The sequence below is a fragment of the Phodopus roborovskii genome, unplaced genomic scaffold (genome assembly GCF_943737965.1).
Source record: "Phodopus roborovskii unplaced genomic scaffold, PHOROB, whole genome shotgun sequence".
NCBI lineage: Eukaryota > Metazoa > Chordata > Mammalia > Rodentia > Cricetidae > Phodopus > Phodopus roborovskii.
The window spans coordinates 2930500-2953178 of record NW_026126470.1 but is presented as its reverse complement, the minus strand read 5'-3'; the positions used below and the strand labels follow the sequence as shown (position 1 = coordinate 2953178).

The 22679-nt window shown below is 39.1% G+C and overlaps 1 protein-coding gene and 2 pseudogenes across 1 annotated transcript; 2 read left to right on the top strand and 1 right to left on the bottom strand.

Annotated features, from left to right (window-relative positions):
- Positions 1 to 978: 978 nt before the first annotated feature.
- Positions 979 to 1909, top strand: LOC127227356 (olfactory receptor 5AC1-like; annotated as a pseudogene).
- A 9381-nt stretch (positions 1910 to 11290) lies between these two features.
- LOC127227355 (olfactory receptor 5AC1) lies at positions 11291 to 12214 on the top strand. The gene has a single exon (XM_051191655.1). It carries the CDS (start codon positions 11291 to 11293, stop codon positions 12212 to 12214), a length of 924 nt encoding a protein of 307 aa, XP_051047612.1.
- A 7713-nt stretch (positions 12215 to 19927) lies between these two features.
- Positions 19928 to 20457, bottom strand: LOC127227353 (NEDD8-conjugating enzyme UBE2F-like; annotated as a pseudogene).
- Positions 20458 to 22679: the final 2222 nt, after the last annotated feature.

The following is a 22679-nucleotide window of genomic DNA, read 5'->3' as shown; positions in this document are numbered from 1 at the left end:
TTTAGCCATAAAAGACAGGCAGTGGTGGCCACACTTTTAACCTCAGCACTGTGGAGACAGAGGCAGATGGATCTCTGTGAATTTAAGGCCATCCTGTGATGCATGAGAATTAATCATTCTAAAAGAGAAACTGAGCTCCCATCTTTGATCCCAGCACTTGGGGAGAGGACTATAAGGCAAGGGCTCAGTGCAGTTCAGTCTGAGGTTTGGTGGAGAGCATTGCAGTCTGAAGTCACTCTGAGGACAGCATTGCCCTTCTTTGGTCTGAGCCTTGGTAGAGGTAAGAGCTCTCTAGTGGCTTGGCTGCTTTGCTTTTCAGATTTTTCAGCTTGAACCCCAATATCTGTCTCTGGGTTTTTATTATTCATGCTATACTTTATTATTTCCAAACACATAGCTGGTAGTTATAGCCATTCTTTCCAGATTGAAATCTAATTTTTTATTGGTACATGTCAATCAAATGCACACTAGATTTACTTTTAATCTCTCCATTCTGTCTACTTACTCTTTTGTGCTATGTTTTGTCCATTAAGCCTTTAACTTAGTTCACTATTAAGTACACTTGACTGATCTTACTCCTTATACTAACCTTGGGACTTGAAACTAATTTTTCATATGAACTTTAAGATGAATGTATGCAGGCGAGGAACATTTTGTTATACTGAAAAGTAAAGTATGTGCATTAAATTTATATGTCACAGTGGTTGCTGAGTATTAATGCAAGAGAAGTAGGTGTTGGTGGACACTCGTGTCTTTGTAAATAAAGGTATTTGTTTAAAAAAACTTTACATGTAACTTTGTATTTACTTTTTCATTATAAGTAACTTTAAATATTTAAGTGAGGGAATAAAAGTAGATATTTAAAACTAGTAGATAAGCATCACATAGGAATATATTAGTAACACAAAATGCCCACCATCTTACAATTCTGTCTGGTGTTTCTCACCTTTCTTCGTCTTAGTGATTGTTCCGGTCGCTATGGAAGAAAGGAACCGGACTCTTGTGACTGAGTTTGTCCTCATAGGACTCACTGAGCGTCCGGAGTTGCAGGTGCCCCTATTTCTAGTGTTCCTCATCATCTACCTCATCACCGTGGTGGGCAACCTTGGCCTGATTGCTCTCATCTGGAAGGATCCCCACCTTCACACTACTCCCATGTACTTATTCCTCAGCAGCTTAGCTTTTGCTGACGCATGCACTTCCTCTTCTGTGACCCCCAAGATGCTCGTCAATTTTTTATCCCCAGATCGTGAGATATCCCTGATTGAGTGCTTCGCCCAATTTTACTTTTTTTGCTCCAGCGCAACCACAGAATGTTTCCTCCTGCTAGTGATGGCAGGAGGATGACCGTTATGTCGCCATTTGCAACCCCCTGCTTTATCCAGTGGTGATGTCCAATAAGCTCTGTACCCAGCTTATAGTGGTTACATATTTTATAGGCATTCTGAATTCAACAGTTCACGTGGGGTTGTTAGTTAGATTGACTTTCTGCAGGTCCAACATTATACATTATTTCTATTGTGAAATTGTACAGTTATTCACAATTTCTTGCACCGATCCTACACTTAACATGCTGGTGGTTTTCATCTGTTCAGTCTTTATACAAGCCTTCACATTTGTAAACATTGTAGTCTCTTATAGCCGTGTGCTCTTTGCCATCCTGAGAAAGAAGTCTGAGAAGGGCAGAAGCAAAGCTTTCTCCACCTGCAGTGCCCACCTGCTCTCCGTGTCTTTGTTCTATGGGAATCTCTTCCTCATTTATATCCGTCCTGGGTCTGGACCAGCTGAAGATAAGGAAAAACTGTATTCTTTATTTTACACAATAATAATCCCCTTGCTAAATCCATTTATTTATAGCCTGAGGAATAAAGAGGTCCTAGGAGCTCTGAGAAGACTAATAAAGACATAAACACAGCTGACCTGAGTTAGTGGGAACACATGGACTCTCGACCATAGCTAGGGAGCCTGCTTGGGGCTGACCTTGGCCATCTGAACTTAGGTGACAGTTGTGTAGCTTGGCCTGTTCGTGTGCCCTTAGCAGTGGGATAAGGACCTGTCCCTGCTGCAAGAACTGGCTTTTTTGAACCCATTCCTGGGGTGCCTTGCCCAGTCTTGATGCAGTGGGAGGGGCTTGGTCCTGCCTCAACTTGATATGCCATTCTTTGAGACTCCCATGGGAAGCCTGCTTCTTTCTAATTGGAGGAAAAGATTGCGAGCTGGGGTGGATGGAAAGTGGGAGGAAATGGGAAGAGAGAACTGAAATTGTGGCTGGTATGTAAAATAAATGAAAAAAATGTAATAAAAATGTCAGGGGAGAAAAGAAAAACATTTGTGGCAAGTTTCAAGTGTTTTTTTGTTTGTTTTTGTGTCATATAATCAGAACAAAGCACAAACAAAAACAACAAACCCCATGTTCACTGTATGAGCCACTACTCTGCCCTTTAGTTGATATTCAGGATGTTTTGTGAGCTCAGTATGAAGGCAGACAGTTTCACGTTTGGGTCTGGCGCTGTGTGAACATTTCCTTGCATATGAGTCTAGGGCTGAGATTTCACATTGCGACCTTGTTTAGGAAGATTGTGCTCTATTATATATCAGCATTTTAATATTTGTAAACTAGCTATTATTTCCTAGGGATTTCCACAATTATAAGCAGCCATTGGCAATTTACTGATAAATAATGAGACACAGGAACTGAAAAAGTGAGTAAATACCAAGCCACTAGGGTAAAAGTTAACAACTGAACTGTCATATCTGCTGGGAGAGGGAAAATCAGATGGAAACAAATACAGAGGCCCACAGCCAGCATTACCCAAAGAGTGTGCGATTTTGGAATACTGAGCCCTAAATGAGTGGTCTCCATCAAATCCCTCCTTCAGAATTCAGAGAACCACATGGAGCAGGAGGCAGAAAGAATGTAGGAACCAGAGGGCGTGGAAAATGAAAAGACACGGCCTTTCAACTGACACAAGCCAGCCAGGCTCATGCGAACTCAGAGACTGAAGCAGCATGCAGAGTGCCTGCTCGGGTCTGAGCCAGATCTCCTCTGCGCATGTGCTCGGGTCTGAACCAGGTCTCTGTGCATTTGCTCGGGTCTGAACCAGGCCCTCTGTGCATTTGTTTTGATTTCCAGTTTAGTGTGATTCCAGGGTTTGCAAATGTGACTTCTCCTAAGCTCTTTTTCTTCTGTTTGTCTTGTCTGAGTTTGATGTGATAGGTTTTGTTTTGTCTTATCGTATTTTATTTTGTTATAATTAAAAATAAACGAATGAATGAAAACCTAGCCACTAAATAAAGGTTAACAACTGAACTGTCACTTATACCTGACAGAAGAGAAGTCAGCTTTCTTCAGTAGAATGACACTGGGTATATCTTTTAGTGTTCAGGCATCTGTTCTGGCCTGACCTTGGGGTTCTGACAGGATACTCACTCAGCTGCAGCCACTAAGAGCACCAGCTGTGCACATTCACTATTCCCCCCTTTAAAAGGGCCCTGCCCAGCTCCCATCCTTCTTTCTCTCCCTCTCTTGATCTGTTCATCTCTCTCTTCCTCTCCCTCCTTCTTTCTCTTTCTCTCCCTCTCACCTTTCTCTTCCCTCCCCCGTCGCTCCTGCTGTTCCTGTCTCTGGAGGCCAGGCTCCCCGCTTCCCTTCCCCCTTTTTATGATCCCTTTCCCTAATAAAAATCCTCTCTGCTTGAACCCTATCACATGGTGTCTTTTCCCTCGCATGCCACTCTTCTTAAATTCCAATAGCATCCACTATTTCAGGATATGTTCAGGAGTAGTTGACCAACATAAGGACCTCTACAGTGTGTGTGTGTGTGTGTGTGTGTGTGTGTGTGTGTGTGTGCGCGCGCGCACACGCGCGCGCGTTTTATTTGGTTACAATTTGATTTTTTTTTTCTATTTGGGTATGACTTTATTTATTTATTTATTTATTTATTGGTTTTGTGGGCTCTGGTATTGGATTTTGTTTGTTTTTTTGAGAAAGGATTTAAAGTTGGGTGGGTAGGAATGGGGAGAGGATCTTGAAGGACTTAGAGGAGGGGGAAATATGGTAAAATATATTTAAAATTGTTTTAAATAATAAAAACAATTTTAAAAATACATATAATAAGTTGCTTATATAAACAAGCCTAAAAATACTAATGGTTGATGAAGGCTCGGTGGGCGAAGGCACTTAATGCAAAGTCTAGCAACCTGAGCTTGATCCTCAAGATCCTTGGGAGGAAGGGCAGTCCCAATTCCCAAGAGTTGTCTTCTGACCCCTACATGCACAGAGTGGCAAGTGCATGCTCACCTACATGCACATACAGGCACATTTATATATGTGCAAATAAACACATGCCATTAAAATTTTAAATATTTGCAACTTAATAGATAAATAGAATTAGGTTGGTCTAAAGTGTTGCACATCACTTTATTAATAGCTCTTATAATACTTCTACATGCTGCTTTTGTCAGTATCATTGCCTGTAGTCTAATAGTCAGTAATTCAAATGTAACACAAAACACTTGTACACCTTTACTCTATGATTGCATTGTTGTTTCTATCAATTTTTGTAGAAGTTTCCCATGCAAAATTCAGTCTGGTATACCAAATTGGCAAGTGAAGATGGCAGGGTAAAATCTGCCATTTATTTATCAACATAAATCCATATAAATGTGTAAGTGATCATGTCCCCAGGAAACTTATACTTGAGTATTCACAGGCACATTTGCATGACTTACATTTAGAACGCAGCCAGAGAGGGTACAACTCCTCTTTTTCCTAAAACAAGTATGTTTCTCCATTTGAAGGGAAATGCTATACAATGGTAAAAAAGGATGCTTTTTAACCTACCCCCTGTAAATAATATATTATTTTATGTCAAAAATGCCAAAACCTATATTAAATGTCTTATTCGAATACTAGATACATGACATTTTTATGACTTAAATCTAGATATCAATGCAAGATATTTATGTCTGTATGCGAAAACTATGTTTTTGCATGTGATATATATATGTAAAATATATATATATATATATTTTACATATTGGTCCAAGTTCCCTCTTCCTCCCCCATGCCCCCCCACCCTCCCTCCCATCCCACACCCCCCCCCCACTCCACAGGGAGGGTGATGACTTCCAGGAGGCATCATCAAAATCTGTCAAGTCATTTGGAGTAGGGTCCAAGCCCTCGCTCTTGCCTCTAGGCTAAGGGAGTATCCCTCCATGGGGAATGTGTTCCCAAAGTCCTTTCGTGCACCAGGTATACATCCTGGTTCCACTGGCAGAGGTCCCTTAGACTGCTCAGGCCTCCTAACTGAGACCCATGTTCAGGGGGTCTGAGTCTGTCCAATGCTGGTTTTCCAGCTCTCAGTCTGGGGGGGGTCTATGAGCTCCCCCTTGTTCAGGTCAGCTGTCTCTGTGGGTTTCTATAGCTTGGTCTTGCCCCCCCCACTTTTTTTTAATCACTCCTCCCTCACCAGCTGCAACTGGATTCCAGGAGTTCAGCTCAGTGTTTAGCTGTGGGTGTTGCTTCTGTTTCCATCAGCTACTAGATGAGGGCTCTATGATGGCATATAAGTTAGTTATTAATCTCATTATCAGGGAAGGGCATTTAAGGTAGCCTTTCCACTGTTGCTCAGATTGTTAGTTGGAGTTATCTTTGTAGGTCTCTGGACATTTCAGTTAAACATGGAAACATAAGAAGCCACTGTGGTGTGGGAAAGAAAGATCTTAAGGAAGGTAGGGAAGTAGAACACAGGTAGTATGAAGGAAAATGGAGAATAATAAGGAGAGATCTGGGTGGGAAAAGACTTGGGAGTGTAGGGTATGGGAGAGAAGGGGATGGAGGGAGAGATAACTAATATTAAAGATGTTTGAAAACGCTAAGTGGTAACCTATTTTATAAGCACACAGGCGTACACACATATATTTATTATCATATATACATGGGTAAAAAACAGGATAGAGGACTCTTGCTGTGTTTCAGGATGGAGAAAATATAGATAGATGGGCTTAAGGATTCTGTTGTTTCTTATCAGAGGTAATTAAGGTAGCAAGGTTATCTATGTCATCCTTCAAAGATTACTGTTTTTATTAACGTCACAATGGCATGCTTGTTTACTGTTGTGGAGATGTAAATTTTTTTTGACTTTCTGAGCAGTATGCAGCTATCCAAGATCATTTCAAAGGTAGATGGGGCCAACAAGGTGGCTCAGAGGGTAAAGGTATCACCCAGCTTGCCAACTTGAACTCTATTCCTGGGACCCACTTAGTGAAAGGAGAAAACCAACCCCTCTAACCTCTATACATGTGCACACTCTATCTCTCTGTGTCTCTGTCTCTGTATCTCTCTCTCTCAAGCATGCACACACTCATATACCAAAAAAAAAAAAAAAAAAAAAAAAAAAAAGGTGCTAATAACAACTGTGTGCTTCTGGACCAACCCTGGCAATCATAGCATTCATGTGACTTCTTTGAATGGCAGTTTAGCATTATCAATCACACTTTTAAAGACACAGATGCTTGTAGTCACATTTTCTTTTTTTAACCTCTGGGGGCCCACCACCCAGTTCCCAAATAAATACACACAGACTTATTCTTCCTTATGAATGCCTGGCCTTTGCTTGGCTTGTTTCTAGCTAGCTTTTTTAATTTAAATTATCCCATTTATTTAACTATACTTTACCTCTAGGCATTTATCTCTCTTTATTCTGTGTCTTTTTTTCCTTCTTAACTCCATGGCTGGCTGGGTGGCTGGCCCTGGGTGTCCTCCTCTCCTCCTTTTCTAGCTCCTCCCTCTCTTCCCTAGATTTCTTTTCCTGTTTATTCTCTCTGCCTGCCAGCCCTGCCTGTTTCTCTCTCCTGCCTCACTATTAACCATTCAGCTCTTTACTATAACAATCAGGTGTTTTAGGCAGGCAAAGTAACACAGCTTTACAGAGTTAAACAAATGCACCATTAAGCAAATATTCCACAGCATAAACAAATGTAACACATCTTTAACTAATATTCAACAACAGCTGCTTCTCACCTTACAATGCGAGTTAGGTCTCTGGAAGCCCCTCATAAATTGAAACTGCCCGATGACAAATGCTTACCAACCACCATAGAGTAGCAACATAGCACACTGGGTCTACATATTGGTTTGTATCCTGGTTTGGTGGCTGATGTCTGCTTGCCACTGGTGTCCAGCACCTGAAGAGTACCACACAACACACCACTAATCCAGGAGAAGGTCAAGATTCAAAATTGAGGGTAAAGTTTCCTTTGAATGCATTTCATGTTTGCATCATGATAAAGGAGAGATCATTAAATGAAATTATCATAGGTTGAGGACCAACCTGCATATCCAAACTAATAATTCTATTCCCTGCAATTAAGGGTACAAAAGTAATTTCTTCTGTGAATACAGATGAATTGTATTGAAAGGTACATTAACAAGTTGTCCACTGATGTCCATAAGTTGTCTTCTGAGTTCCATTCACACATCATGGAGCTACTCTGGGGAGGGCATGTTGGAGGAAGATAGAGAGAACCTTCTGTTTTCACCTTATATGAGTTGCTTCTGAGTTTCTTGGATTCTGTTTTGTCATCATGTGTTTCTTCATGTGGTTCAAATACTACTGTGTGTTGTATGTTGGCATGGTTGCCCTCTGGCTTCTGCTCTGGATGATTGTCTTTGAAAGAGTCTAGGAACTAGCATGGGGAGCAGGGAATCTATGGATGACAGAAGACTCTGTTTCAGGGCTCAATCCTGCCACTGCTTGTTCTATGCCCCTGAACAGTCTCTTCTCTTCTCCTGGGAGTTCTCTATCCACCCTGGGTCTGTTGGTCTGCAGCCATTTCAGTCCTCATGGTCCTCAGTGCTTAATCCCATGTAACGTGTAACATATTTTAATCATATTCACTTCTACTCTTAACTCCTTCTAACTCCATACCCATGTTCCCACTCATGCAACTTTTTATCCTTTAAAAAATTTTAATAACTCATGTACTCTAAACTGTGTAGTCCATATACTTAAGAAGGTGGGACCATCTACTAACTAGTAACTAGTGGGACTCTAATAACTAGAGGGTGGTCAACCTACCAGGAGCCAAATACTTAAAGAAAACTGACTCTCTCCCCAGGGAATTATGTATATGTTTTGGAAGTGAAATTATTGCAATGATTCTGAGGTGACTTAATTTTATAGTATGTCCAGTATGTGTTCATTGTTTGTGGCTTGCATATCTGTTGGGTGACTATTTCTGACCTCAGAATACTGGAAGTTCATCAGGATTGGAGTGAAAATAGAGAAAGATGTTCAGTTGATTTGGATGTGCTTTCTCTAAGGTATCTCTGGAACTTCCCAAATGATTATGAAGTTAATTAGGTAGTTGCGACTAAGAGGAATGACAATAAATTTATTCTAAGTTTTGGCTCAGTGAATTTTTTTTTTCGAAACAGTCTCCCTTGTGAACTCTGAGGACACAACACATTTTTATTTTTGTAACTAGTTATGTGTACAATATGATGACTTATTCTCAATGCCCAATGGAACAACTTTGACTTTACCCTGCTGGGAATGCCTTGGGAACTTAGAATTTGAAGATGATTTAAAGAATCATGGAATGGAAGAAAAGATGCTAAATGTCTTCTTTTTGGAGTTTCTAAGGGGAGCCTGGCTTACAGATAATACCGCTTTTTCCCACATGCTTAACATAAGTTACAGAAAATGAGCATTTTTCAAGTTGTCCAATGTTTCACAGGAATTGGGTGAGAAATCAGACTTTCAGATTATTGTCTATTGCACCTTTGTGATTTGTACAAAATATTTTCACAAGGCATTAAAAAATCTCTAGAAGATTTTATAAAAATCAGCAACTGAAATGGAGACACATATATAAATGGTAATATAAAAATACATATGAATCAGGATTGTACTGAATCAGTAACACCATTGTTGGTAATGTTCCCACTGATTTAGAAAATGAAGGCAAAAAAAATTGAATAATGATAACAAAAATTCAATGTATTCAGAGGATATTTTATGGTGTGAAAGATTTTCTTACTTGAGTCATGATTATGCTGCAAATCTCACTTATTTGTAATATTTGCAAATGAGAAATCCTGTCTTAAGTGGTTGTGGTTAAGTGAAATAAAGTTTCCTCAAACTCATAAAATCATAAGAAAGCTAGAGAAAGCAACAGCCATGGACTCTGCTTGTCTCCTGGAGTATCATGTAACTGTTAAGTTAAATAATTATTACTGCATTGTTGTTTTAACTGTTAAGTTAAAATTATTCATTCTAAGCTAAAGTATACATTGCAATAACTGGAAACACTTGAAATAGTTATATCTGGTCAAATATCTTAGGGTGGAATTTTTATCTTATCTTTTGTCCTGTTGCATGCTTAGGATACTGTATGTATTTAAAAGTAAAAATTGTAAAATGTTTTATTTATTTTCTGTAAAATAGAGTAATAGATAAAAAATTATTCCTTATTCTGATATTAAATTGATAGAAGAAAACTTATATTTATTTTAAAGATATATGAAAGCAAATTTCTGGACCTTTTGGCACACATACATGTTTTGATATATGGATATAGGATAACAAATTTTATGCTTTTATTTTCATATAAAACTTTTTGAAGTTCTTTCAGAGACTACAAAATATTAAAAATTCTCTTAGTCATACAATTTTAAAATGTAAATATTATATTCTAACAAGATGCACACAGGGTTAATACAGAAACATCTTAATAAGAACATTATTGAAATTGTAAGGTATCTAAAATCCTACTCCTTGAATCCTGCATATACAAAGATAAGTTTTGAATATTACAAACACACATTTGTTTGCATTGCTTGAAAATTTCCTAACCTATAATATCTAGAGGAATATGACATTTCCTGAAGGTTATTTCTATATCTTATTTAATTTTATGCATAAACATTTAAATTATTACTTCTTAATTTTCACATTACAAAATATCTCCTTAAAAAGATAATAACAGAACTTCATTGTTCTGACATTTATATTATTAACATGTTTGAGATGATTCTTTCATCCACCACTTAATATAAGCATATTAATATAAACACACACATAGATACAATCTTGTGTAAAATATCATTTATGTGAGTCTGTTCTTATGAAACTTCTTGTTGACTCATCCTTCTTTCCCTCCTCCCCTCCCCCCATCCAAGCCTCCACTCACATACCACGAAAGGCAGTATTATAAATTTATTATATTTTATCCATATTTTTGAAATTAAGAAGATATTTTTAAAAAGCATAGCTTGTTTGGCTACAGTGTGATCATAAAAAATTTACTTCTGTATGTTTTGGTCTTCTGAGATAATATTCATGGTGGTAATTCTCAATACAATTTATAATAGTTCTTTTTTTGTGGCTGTTTTTTAAAACTTACTATGACATATCCACCTGCTTCTCTCCTTTGCTCCTTGGCCAGAAATAAATTGCATATTCTTTATATGTTTTTTATACAGTGGTGCTTACATACATGAGGAGATGTGCATGTGTTCATTATCTGTTGAGTATACAGTAGGAATTTCATTCTATGTATTTCTGGCTGTATATCTGATAGTGATAAGATAATCTACCATGTAAGTTATCCTTTCCTACTGTATGAAGACACATATTTGCTTATGTTTTATTGCCTTCATGTTAAAATCTGAGATCTTTTCCAATTCCTTACCCACTTCTCTAATGTATCTGAGTATCTTGATTATTACATCTTAAACTATAGGTAAATATCAATTAAGATACATTCAACTAATCTTACTGTTTATATTCCTGGCATAGTAATCTGTTTTATGCAAATATGTCTTAAGGAGTTAGGTATTTCTAAATACTGAAAACATGTAAAACACATACTGTGTTTATAAGATTTAAAGGATTTCCACAGCTGTGTGATGACAGCTCATTCCTTTAATCTCAGCACTTGGGGGCAGAAGCACCAGATCTCTGTGAGTTCAAGGCCAAATCTGGTTTATAGCTTGAGTTCCAGGACAACCTGGGTGGTTACACAGAGAATCCCCCCCCCCCAAAGAAAACCTAAAAGGATTTCCACTAAATGCACATATTGCTTTAGGTATGTTATTATTTAAAAATTTTATTATGCAGAATTTTCCAATGTGTGTTAAAGTAGACAAAGATCAAATATTTTGAAGTTCTTTCATGAGAAACATCCATTTGGAATACACTAGTGACAAGGATATCATCAATTTTATATTTGTGGCACTCTGTATTTACTGGTTCTTTCATTTTAGTGATTGCCGAGGTCAATCATGATAGAAGAAAACCACACTCTGGTGACCGAGTTTATCCTCACGGGACTCACCAACCATCCCACCCTAAAGGTTGTCCTGTTCCTACTGTTCCTTGTCATCTACCTCATTACCATGGTAGGCAATCTCGGACTGATTGCTCTCATCTGGAAAGACCCTCGCCTTCATACCCCTATGTATTTATTTCTCAGCAGTTTAGCCTTTGCTGACTCATGTACTTCATCCTCTGTGACTCCAAAAATGCTTATCAACTTCTTATCTAAAAATCATGAGATATCCCTTGTTGAGTGCTTTGCTCAATTTTATTTTATGGGTTCCAGTGCGACCACAGAATGTTTTCTGCTGTCTGTGATGGCCTATGACCGCTATGTTGCCATATGCAACCCCCTGCTTTATCCAGTGCTGATGTCGAAGAGACTTTGTTCTCAGTTTATAGCTGTGACGTACTTTCTTGGTGTTCTGCACTTGGCTATTCATGTGGGTTTGTTACTTAGGCTGACTTTCTGCAGATCCAACATTATACAATATTACTATTGTGAAATTTTACAACTTTTCAATGTTTCTTGCATTGATCCTTCAATTAACATGTTTGTGCTTTTAGTCTTTTCAATTTCTATACAAGCCCTCACCTTTGTAACCATCATGGTCTCATATATCCGTGTCCTCTTTGCCATCCTGAGAAAGAAGTCCGAGAAGGGAAGAAGCAAAGCCTTGTCCACCTGCAGTGCCCACCTGCTTTCTGTCTCCTTGTTCTACGGAACTCTTTTTCTCATCTATGTTTGCCCTGGGTCTGGACCAGTGGGGGACAAAGAGAAGATGCTTTCTTTATTTTACACAGTAATAATTCCCCTGCTCAACCCATTTGTTTACAGCCTGAGGAACAAAGAGGTTATAGGTGCCTTTAAAAGAGTAGTGAGGAAATAATTATTGTACAGATTTTCAGACATTTCCCCTTCACATCATATGAAAGATAAGATGACAACATCAATAGAAAAGAAAATAGGTCCTAAGTACTGACCACAAACTTGCCATTTCATTGGAAGGGTTGGCTGAATTTTGTTAAGAGCACTTGTTGCCCTTTCAAAGGACTGGGGTTCAATCCTCTGCATCAGCTTTATAGCTCACAACATTCTGTAGCTTCTGAGAGATCACAGACATTCTGACTCCCACCAGCACCAAACATGCACATGGTACACATACATGCATGCAGGCAAGTACTCATCCACAAACAAAAGGTAATTGTTTTAAAATTTATAAATATATTTATGCCAGAATTTTTTAACAAAATATACTCAGGTGTGATATTACTTCAAATATAGAAGCTTAATCGTTCACATGTAATCTTGGCTTGACTTGTGGTTGGGGCTATTGATTGTGGCAAATTGTGGGTGTTATCAGTGAAAGTTAGACGACAGATTCAAACCCTGCTGTAGGTGTATTTCTCTAAGTATACGAGCTGAAAGGGCATTCAGTGAATTAATTGCAATGCAGTGTATTATAAACAAATAGGACAATGACCTAATTTAAGTGAAATGCTATCCAGGATGATACTCTGAAAACTGAGAAATAAACATACCAGAAAAATAATGCAGTATTTTTGTCCGTGTAGTCTCACACAGTGAATGGCAGAGAGCCCACTGTCTATCTTTTTTAACTTTAAATTTAGTTTTTGAGAATTTCATAGTTACATCATTTCCACTCTTAGCTTTCTCCTGTCTTCCTGTGTCCTTAGAAACTCAACTCAAGTTTATGAACTTTTCTATGATCATAATCTCCCCCCTCACATGCACTCGAGCTCATTTATTTTTGCTCTTACATTCATGGGCTTATAGTTTACCACTTGGGACTGAAAAACCTATCAGTGGGCTTGGCCTTGTAAAAGAATGGTTATTGGTCTGCAGTAGCCTCCATCTGAAGAAAGATGCTTCATTGCTGAGGGATAAGAGATGTACTTACCTGTGAGTGTACGAGTAAGAATTAAGGATACAGTTAGAAATTATATTGCTTTAGGAAATTACAGTTGTTGTTCCTCCTCTAGGACCTATGACGTCTCCAACCACAGGTTGTTGGCTAATTTTACAGTACCAGGCAGAAGATCCCTCCTGAGTGGGCCTTATGTTCATTGATACAAATGTTACTTAACCCCCAAAATAACACTTAACATTATTTTGCCATTGTGAGCATTTTGTTAGGGTGGTTACTGTAACTTTCAAAGTTGGGTAGGATTATTGATTGTTTTTCTTCCTTGGCAACTTGCAGAGCACTTTACTATGTGTACCCACTCTTAGGGGGAGGTTTCCAGGTCACTTTCAGCTGGATTCCTTGTACCTAAAGTTTGTGTTGATTTTAGCAATGGGGTCTAACCTTCAAGTTCTGGGAGGCAACCTAGGGCAATGGCAATAGTGTATATTGTTTGGTGAATCTCTTTGACACGCTCCCAGCAATAACTTAAAGGGAAGATTCCCCGAGCCTGGTTCTGGGTCTTTTGTTAGTCTATGGCTCTTGAAGGAACCATATGGCCCCATGTAGTGTAGTTCCATTTAGAATTTTCCCATGACCTTTTCAAGTACCCCAAGGGTTACCCATCTCTCCTTTCTTTCCGCCCTCATATTAACCTCAGTCTCTCTTCCATAGTTGTAATTCCCCTCCAAGTTTTCCTATTTTCCCTTCATAGTACCTGTGTCCCCATATTCTCCTCTCTAGGATTCTTCTCCTCTCCCTCTTCCCCCAATGGTCCCATTCTACCTTCTTGGCTTCTGCAGTTATCAGGATAAATATTCAAATCTAAAGCCTTCAAGCTAAGTTCCCCAAAGATAGAACATTTGTCTGCATTGCCTCACTCACTATAATATTTTCCAGTTACATTACTTTACCTGCAAATTTCAGGATCTCATTGTCTTTTCAGCTAAGTAGAACTACATTGTGTATGTTTACTGTATTTTTATTATCCATTCATCAATTGAAAGACATCTAGGTTGTTCCCAATTGCAGTTGAAGGTTCTCAGTTTCCTTTTGACCATGAGCCCATCAATCTTAGCACCAACAGAGACCTCCCTTAGACACTGTGCATGAGAACTTTTCAGTAAGTCAAAAGACACTTGACAAAACTCTCCCATGTTAGAACTATCTGCTCTAACCTCTTCCTAAGTGCTGTTTATGAGCTGGGCAATCGGGTTTTTTATACCTGCATTCTAAAACACAGAAGAAATGACAAATTTATAACTTATAACAATGTAACATGGTATAGTAATATGCTTAAAGCAACAGCAGAATTTTCTTCAGAATTAGTTCCAGGGAATGTTTTATACATTTCTGATTGTTATGCTACAGAGCTCCATCACAGCATCAGTGCTGGGTATGCATATAGTGGTGACAACTGTTTAAAGACTAAGAAAATATGAAATGTGTGGATGGAAGTTTCTGTGCTGCCCGGTCCCTAGGCCTTTTAATCTCACATAAACACACAGAGGACTATATTGGTTATACTCTGTTTGGCTTATGGCTCAGGCTTCTTATTGGCTAGCTCTCTCTTAATTATTAATCCATTTCTATTAATATGTGTATCTCCACATTTTCCAAGATGCTGTTCTGTAATATTTAATCAAAATTTTGAAAGTTTATCAAATAAAGTTTTTCAGAAAAAGGTAGTACTAGGTCATAATTTTATATTATAAGAATTTGCAAGTACTTAATTTGTAAGAATAAACATGGCTATCTGAAGATTGCATTAAAGGCTTGCCCATGAGAACTGTTGAGGCTACCCAGCTGCACACAGTGAAAAGTTTTATATCTCAAAAGTGTATACTTGACATTTTCATGCAAAGTCAGTGGTAATGGGTCACAACAACTGTTGTGAGGATGATTCTAACTGCATTCCCACTGTCATTTCTGTTCAGTCTGCTCGGTCACATAGGTCATGCATGTGAAAGTTGTACTGTCATGAGCACAGGAGGTTGTGCTGACCATTGCTCCCGATTCACCAGAAATGCTGCCTAAATACTTGAACTGAAATACATACACTTCTGCCCTCCGAACTCCTGGAATCCAGTTGCAAACAGGGAGGAGTGATGAGCAAAGGGGTCAAGACCAGGCTGGAGAAACCCATAGAAACTGCTGACCAGAACAAGGGGGAGCTTATGGACTCCAGTCTGATAGCTGGGAAAACAGCATAGGACTGACCAAGACCCCCTGAATGTGTTGTTAGTTGGGAGGACTGGGCAGTCTGTAGTGGATCAGTATTTATCCCTAGTATAGGAATGGACTTTGGGAGCTCTTCCACATAGAATACTCCCTCAGCCTAGACACATGGGGGAGGGCTTAGGTCCTGCTCCAAATGATATGACAGACTTTGAAGACTCCCCACGGAAGATATCACCCTCCTTGGGGAACAGAAAGGGTATGGGATGGAGTTTGGTGGGGGGAGCAGGGGTAGATGGGAGGGTGTGGAAACTAGGATTGAAATGCAAAATAAATATTGTTTCATATATATATATATGAAATACATAGCTGCTAAGTGTGGGAAATATGTTATTTTAACATATGTCATGAAAAAGAATCAAAAGCATCTTACCTTCATCTTGTAAGGATGACAATATACTCTACTGATTTTGGAAGGGCTACACTTGTTCTGTTTTTCTGAAATGGACAGAATATCTATTGCCTATATTTTCATATCAGCAGCCTTATCTATGATGACAACATCTGGTTATTGCTCTTAAAAAGCATTCTACATAGTTATTAAAAAGAACATATACTCAATAGGATAAGATATAAGTCTGATGAAAATTTATGTACTGAGTGTATATTTAAAATATAAGCCAAAATTAAAACCTTTAAAAAGTTATTTGTGCCGATTCAAAGGGTAACTACAGCAAAATTTGCTATATAGAAATGATTATTACCTGTGGCTATAAGGAAAAAAATTAAATAGCTCCTCCTTGTTTAGGTAAGCTGTCTCTTTGTGTTTCTGCTGCCTGGTCTTGTCCTCTCCATCTGCATCTGGGTTCTAGTTTGACTCAGTGTTTATGTATGGGTGTTTACTCCTGTTTCAAACAGGTATTAGATGAGGGCTCCTTGGATAAGTTAGTTGTTTATCTCACTATCCAGGAAGGGCATTTATGGTAGCCATTCCACGGATGCTCAAACTGTTAGTTGGCGGCAGTCTTGTAGTTCTCTAGACCTTTCTTTGTGTTCAATTTTATCTTCAAACCAATATTGGCCCCTGTTTTATGTTCTCTCTCTCTCTCTCTCTCTCTCTCTCTCTCTCTCTCTCTCTCCCTCCCTCCCTCCCTCCCTCCCTCCCTCCCTCCCTCTCTCTCTCTCTCTCTCTCTCTCTCTCTCTCTCTCTCTCTCTCTCCTGTCTTCTATTCCTAACCGGGCTCAATCTTTCTGGTTGCACGTGTTTTCCTTTCCTCCCCCTCGTTTTCTCCTACTTCTCTATCCATTCGCTGCCCCCCCCACTTCCCCTGTGCTCTGGGGGACTTGTCCCTTCCTGGTTCTGTGAGGGACTTTATATGAATCTCTTAGAATATACCTTGTATCCTAGTTCCTCTGGTGGTGTAAATGATAGGCTGGTAATCCTTTGCTCTAGGTCTAAAATCCATATATGAGTGATTACATACTATGTTCCTCTTTTGTAACTGGGTTACCTCATTCAAGATGGTTTCTTCAAGAGCCATCCACTTGCCTGCGAATTTCAAGATACCACTATTTTTTTCCATAGAGTAGTATTCCATTGTGTAGATGTGCCACATCTTCATTATTCATTCTTCATTGAGGGGCATCTAGGTTGCATCCAGGTTCTTGCTATTACCAATAGTGCTGCTATGAACATAGTTGAACAGATGTCTTTGTTGCATGGATGTGGATCATTGGGTATATGCCTAAGAGGGGGATTGCTGGGTCCTGTGGTAAACTAATTCCCATTTTCCTGAGGAATTGCCATACTGATCTCCAAAATGGCTGTATGAGTTTGCACTCCCACCAGCAGTGGAGGAGTGTTCCCCTTTCTCCACATCCTCTCCAGCATGAGTTGTCATTGGTGTTTCTAATTTTACCCATTCTGGCAGGAGTAAGATGGTATCTCAAAGTTGTTTTGATTTGCATTTTGGGAATGTTCTTTTGTATATGTTTCTCTTATTGGTTAATTAATAAAACACTGTTGGGTCAATGGCCAATGAGGCAGTAAGATATGTGGGACTAGGGGAGGAGTAGAAGTCTGGGAAAGGTAGGTAAGAGAGCCCACCAGAGCAGTTCCTATGTATCAGGCAAAGGAGTTGCAGGTCTGGCATTCTCCAGTAAGTCAAGACCACATGGAAATACATAGATTAGTAGTTATGGGTTAATAATTAAGGCAGAGATAGCCAACAAGAAGCCCTAGTCATTGGCCAACAGTATTATAATTAATATAAGTCTCTGAGTATTCGTTTGGGGCTCATGCCATATTGGGACCAGGCTGGGAAAAACTGCCCATTACGAGCTACCATACACCTTTTCTGATATTTGTTATTTAATTTTCTCTAATTTATCCCCTGGAGATTCCACCAGACCATTGTTAAACATCTTCTACCATCTCCCCTCTTTTCTTCCAGTATTTGCACTTTCGAGGTATAGCCTCTAGAATTTTTAGATCAATTATAGATATAGAAAGACATATTTATAAATATTAATGAAAAATTGAGGACTTGGCAATGGTGGAAATAAAGGCACTGAAGTAAGGGGTCAAGGATATTTTCCTGGTTTATTTGTGGTGATTTTGCTTCCTGAGATAGGAAACTCCAAGAGAATGTCACCTTGGGGGGCAATCAACAAATAATCTCAGGTTTGAACATGTAAAGTGTAAGGCACATTTGATATTTCTAAGTGAAAACCAATGTGTCAATTAAGTTATGAAAAAAAATTAAGTCTTTCATTTGCTTGGTTCAAGTTACCCCAAGATATTTTATGATTTTTGTGGCTTTTGTGAGAGGTGTTATTTCCCTGACTTCTTTCTCAGTCCACTTACCATTTATATGCTGAAGACTACTGATTTATTTATTTTCTTATTTTACATATCGATCCTAGTTCCCTCTCCCAACCTCCCCAGCTTCCCATACCCCTCTATCCTCCCCCAACCCATTGTCCCATTCCCCATCCATTCCCCAGGGAGAGTGAGGCCTTCTAGGAGGGATCTTCAAAATCTGTCATTTGGGGTAGAGCCAAGGCCCTCCCTCCTGTCTCTAAGATAAGGGAGTATCCTTCCATGGGTAACATGCTCCTAAAGTCCTTTTGTGCACCAGGGATACATCCTGGTTCCACTCTTAGAGGTCCCTTAGTCTGCCCAGGCCTTCTGAGACCTACCTTCTGGGAGTCTGGGTCAGTCCTATGCTGGTTTCTCAGCTATCACTCTGGTGTTCATGAGCTCCCCCTTGTTCAGATCAGCTGTCTCTGTGGGTTTCTGTAGCCTGGTCTTGACCCCTTTGCTCATCACTTTTCCCTGTCTGCTACTGGATTCCAGGAGTTCAGCTCGGTGTTTAGCTGTGGGTGTTTGCTTCTGATTCCATCAGCTACTAGATGAAGGCTCTAGGATGGCATATAAGGTAGTGATCAATCTCATTATCATTGAAGGGCACTATTGCTTAGATTGTTAGTTGGGGGTCATCCTTGTAGGTCTCTGAACATTTCCCTAGTGCCAGTTTTCTCTTCAAACCTGTAATGGCTCCCTCTATTGTGGTATCTCTTTTCTTGCCCTTGACTCAATCTTCCTGCTCCCTCATGTTTCCTCTCTCCTTTTCTTCTCCCCTTGTCTTTATCCTAACCCCCTCTCCACTCACTGCCCCCCCCACCCTGCTCCCAATATGCTCAGGAGATATTATCCCTCTCTTAGGGTCCTCTTTGTATCCTAGCTTCTCTGGCAGTGTGAATTGTAGGCTGGTAATCCTTTGCTCTGTGTCTAAAATCCATGTTTGCCTTTTTGTGACTGGGTCACCCCACTCAGGATGATTTCTTCTAGTTCCATCCATTTGAGGCTACTGATCATTGTGTGTCAATTTTGTAAGCTGGCGGAATTCCCTGGGGCTAGGGTCATTTAAGAATACCATCATATCAGCGGCAAATAGAGATACTTTAACTTCTTCCCTTCTAATTTGTATCCTCTTAATTTCCTTCAGTTGTCTTGTTGTTTTAATTTGGACTTTAAGAACCATGCTAAATAGTGTAGGGGGAGTGATCAGCACTGTCTCATTCCTGATGTTTTTTTTTTCCATCCAATTACAGTTTATAGCAGATTTTTTATTGCCAATCTGCCAGTCACACCGAACATGTCATTACATCAGTTGTGTAGGCAACAATTTTGTTGGGAGGAAGGGAAGCAAGCACTATCCTCAATGGTGAGTTCGTTAAAACTTTGGAGGAATCCCACAGCCTAGACTGTAGAGTTTCAGAAAACATATTAAGGGAAACAGACAATGCTCTCAAGATCCAGACACATTTTCTTGCTGTTTGTGTAGTCAGGAGGATGGTCTTCTTCAGGACAAAATGGTAGCAAGACTGGGACAATCCCAAGGGGCTGACAGGGAGTATGAGGATGGGGAGGAGGGCTACCTTGAGCTGTTTCACATCAGAGACAACTGTGACAGTCCTCAGACCTGCAATCTCTCCTCTTTCATCTGGCATAGCATTTGATGTATTCATCCACTTTGTCCCAGAAATCCTCCTTGTCTCGTAAATGATGTTCAGCAGCTTCAATATTCAGTGGATCATTAAAATTCAAAAAGATCAGTAAATAATGAGTTTAATCCCCAAACAACATCCTTCAATGTCCTAGTGGGAGCCCAGCCAGTGTCGTCAATTGAATGTTCTCTTAGTAAACTTAGACATATTTCTCCTGTTTCTATGATGCTGGGATGCCAGATTTTAGTCAAGCATTTCACCTTGGGAGGCACCATGTTGTCAGCATCAGGAACTTCAGTTTCAAACTGAAATTCTCCACCCTAGTAGTAACCCTCATCTGGGCTTACATCAGCTGAAAGGAACGAAGCTTGTTTGGATCATGTACAGGGTAAATTAGCTTCAAATTCTGAAACCTCTTTAACAAGCAACTTGTCTCTCACAGAAACCCTCTGAGTGGAGTCAGATGTGGAGGCTGATGTCTGGTTATCCTGCTTAAGCTTTCTAGCCAGCATTAGCATTACTACCACCGTTCTTCTGAGCACCGCAAGTCAGGAGAGGCAGATCGGCATCCAACACCAATGCCAGGAGCGGCAGCAAGATGTGATACCCATCACAGCTGCACAGGCTCCCTGAGGCGGGACCGGAAGTGGTGGGGCCTGGCCTCTTGTTCCTGGTTTTAGTGGAATTGTTTTGAGTTTCTCTCTCCATTGAAATTGGTGATGGCTGTAGCTTGCTATAAGCTGCCTTCATTAAGTTGAGATGTGTCCCTTGTATCCTTAATCTCTCCAGGACTTTTATCATGAAGGGGTGTTGGATTTTGTTGGCTTTTTCTGCGTTAAATGAGATGATCATCTATTTTTTTCTTTCAGCCTGTTTATATGCAGGGTTACATTGATTGATTTTTGTATACTAAACCACTCCTACATTCCGGGGATGAAGTCTACTTGATCATGGTGGATGATCTTTTTTGTGTTCTTGAATTCAGTTTGCAAGTATTTTATTGAGAAATTTTGTATCTTTGTTCATAAGGAAAATTCTCTAATTCTCCTTACTATTAGATCTTTATGTGATGTAAGTATCAGGGTAACTGTGGCCTTGTAGGGAGGAATTGGAACATTTTCGACGCGGTAGTGTAACTGGGGAAGCAAACAACACTGAAAGGAAGATCTCAGGCCCCACAGCAGATGGCCAACACAAAAAGAACTCAATGGCATCCTTGCATCCTTTGTCTCCTAATTCTGAGACAGGGCACTTCTTATTTCAGTTTTTAACCTTACAAGACCTTTTTATTTTAGCTGTTATTTTTGTGATTCAAGGGATTTCTGTGTGTAGAAATGAGTGTGCTCTCTAGTATATGCTCCTTGTGGTTTTTCATTGACTTTTTCTTCTGTTTACTTGTTTTATCCCGTTTTAAATTGTTTGTTTTTGTTTTGTCATTTTATCTTATTTTATTTTCGTATTATTCCTTAGAAGTCTGCTTGTCTTCTAAGAAAATCACAAAAGATGTCGGTCTGAATGGGAGGGGAGGTGGACCGGAACTGGGAGGGGTAAAGGGATCATAATCAGAATGTATTGTGTGACAAAAAAAAAAAGCTATTTTCAAAAAAAATAATAAAATAAAAAAAGATCATAAAAACTGGGTTAAAAAAAAAAAAAAAAAAAAAGCAGAATCTCAGTCTAAATCTGATTCCCTGATATTTTATGAACAGGCCCCTACAGGACACACTGTAGAACTAGTTATATGGATAATTTGGTGATTAGTTCACCATGCCCAGAACAACCTTGCCTTCATCCTCCTGGGATCTCTGGGATGCATTAAGGGAATTTTGAAGAGCTTTAAAGAATCATTTTGATATAGAAGTAATAAATGGTGTCTCCTTCTAGCCTTGAGTTTCCATACAAATAACATTGCTTCTTCCTAATCTTTTTGTGTTTCTTCCTGAAAACTAGCAGCGTTCCATTTTCTACTGCTTTAAAGGATTTAGGTGAGAGTGAAAAAGATTTGAATGATTCTGTTAATTATGTTATAGCTTTGCAACATGCTTGGTGTCTGTAAATAACAAAACATATAAGCCAGAGATTAAAATACTAAATTATCTTAAAGAAAATCCACACCCAAAATATTTATGAGCTCAAGTAATTACCCACATGAGCATGAGCAATAGACATTTTATTGTTCATGAAGGTAACACAATTTTCAGGAATTTGGGATGTGAACTTCCAGTAATAGAAAATAAATTATTAGAAAGCTTATAATCAAATTGTGAGTCAATCTTTCTAATTACGGTACAAGGCAATGCTCAAATATTACTTAGTTTTGCTTTTCAGATTGAGGAAGTTTTGGCTTTAGGGTGTGTGTGTGTGTGTGTGTGTGTGTGTGTGTGTGTGTGTTTGTGTGTATGCAATTGTGATTGTGTGTGTCCATGTGTGTCTTTGTGTATATATTTGTGTGTATTTGTGTATGATTGTGTGTATGTGTGTGATTTTGTGTGTATGTCCATGTTTGTCTGTGTATGTGTATGTATGTATGTGTGTTTGTATGCACGTGTGATTGTGTGTATGTATAAGTAGAATAAAAATTCTTTGATTTCATGGATAATGAGATCAGGGGTTTTAATTAATGTAATCACAATAGAATCCTTATAGTTTTGTGTACCACAGATTTAAATTATGAAGAAAAACTTTAAAAACCAGTACTTTTGCATGATACATATTCTGTTGGTAAGGGTATCCTTTCTCT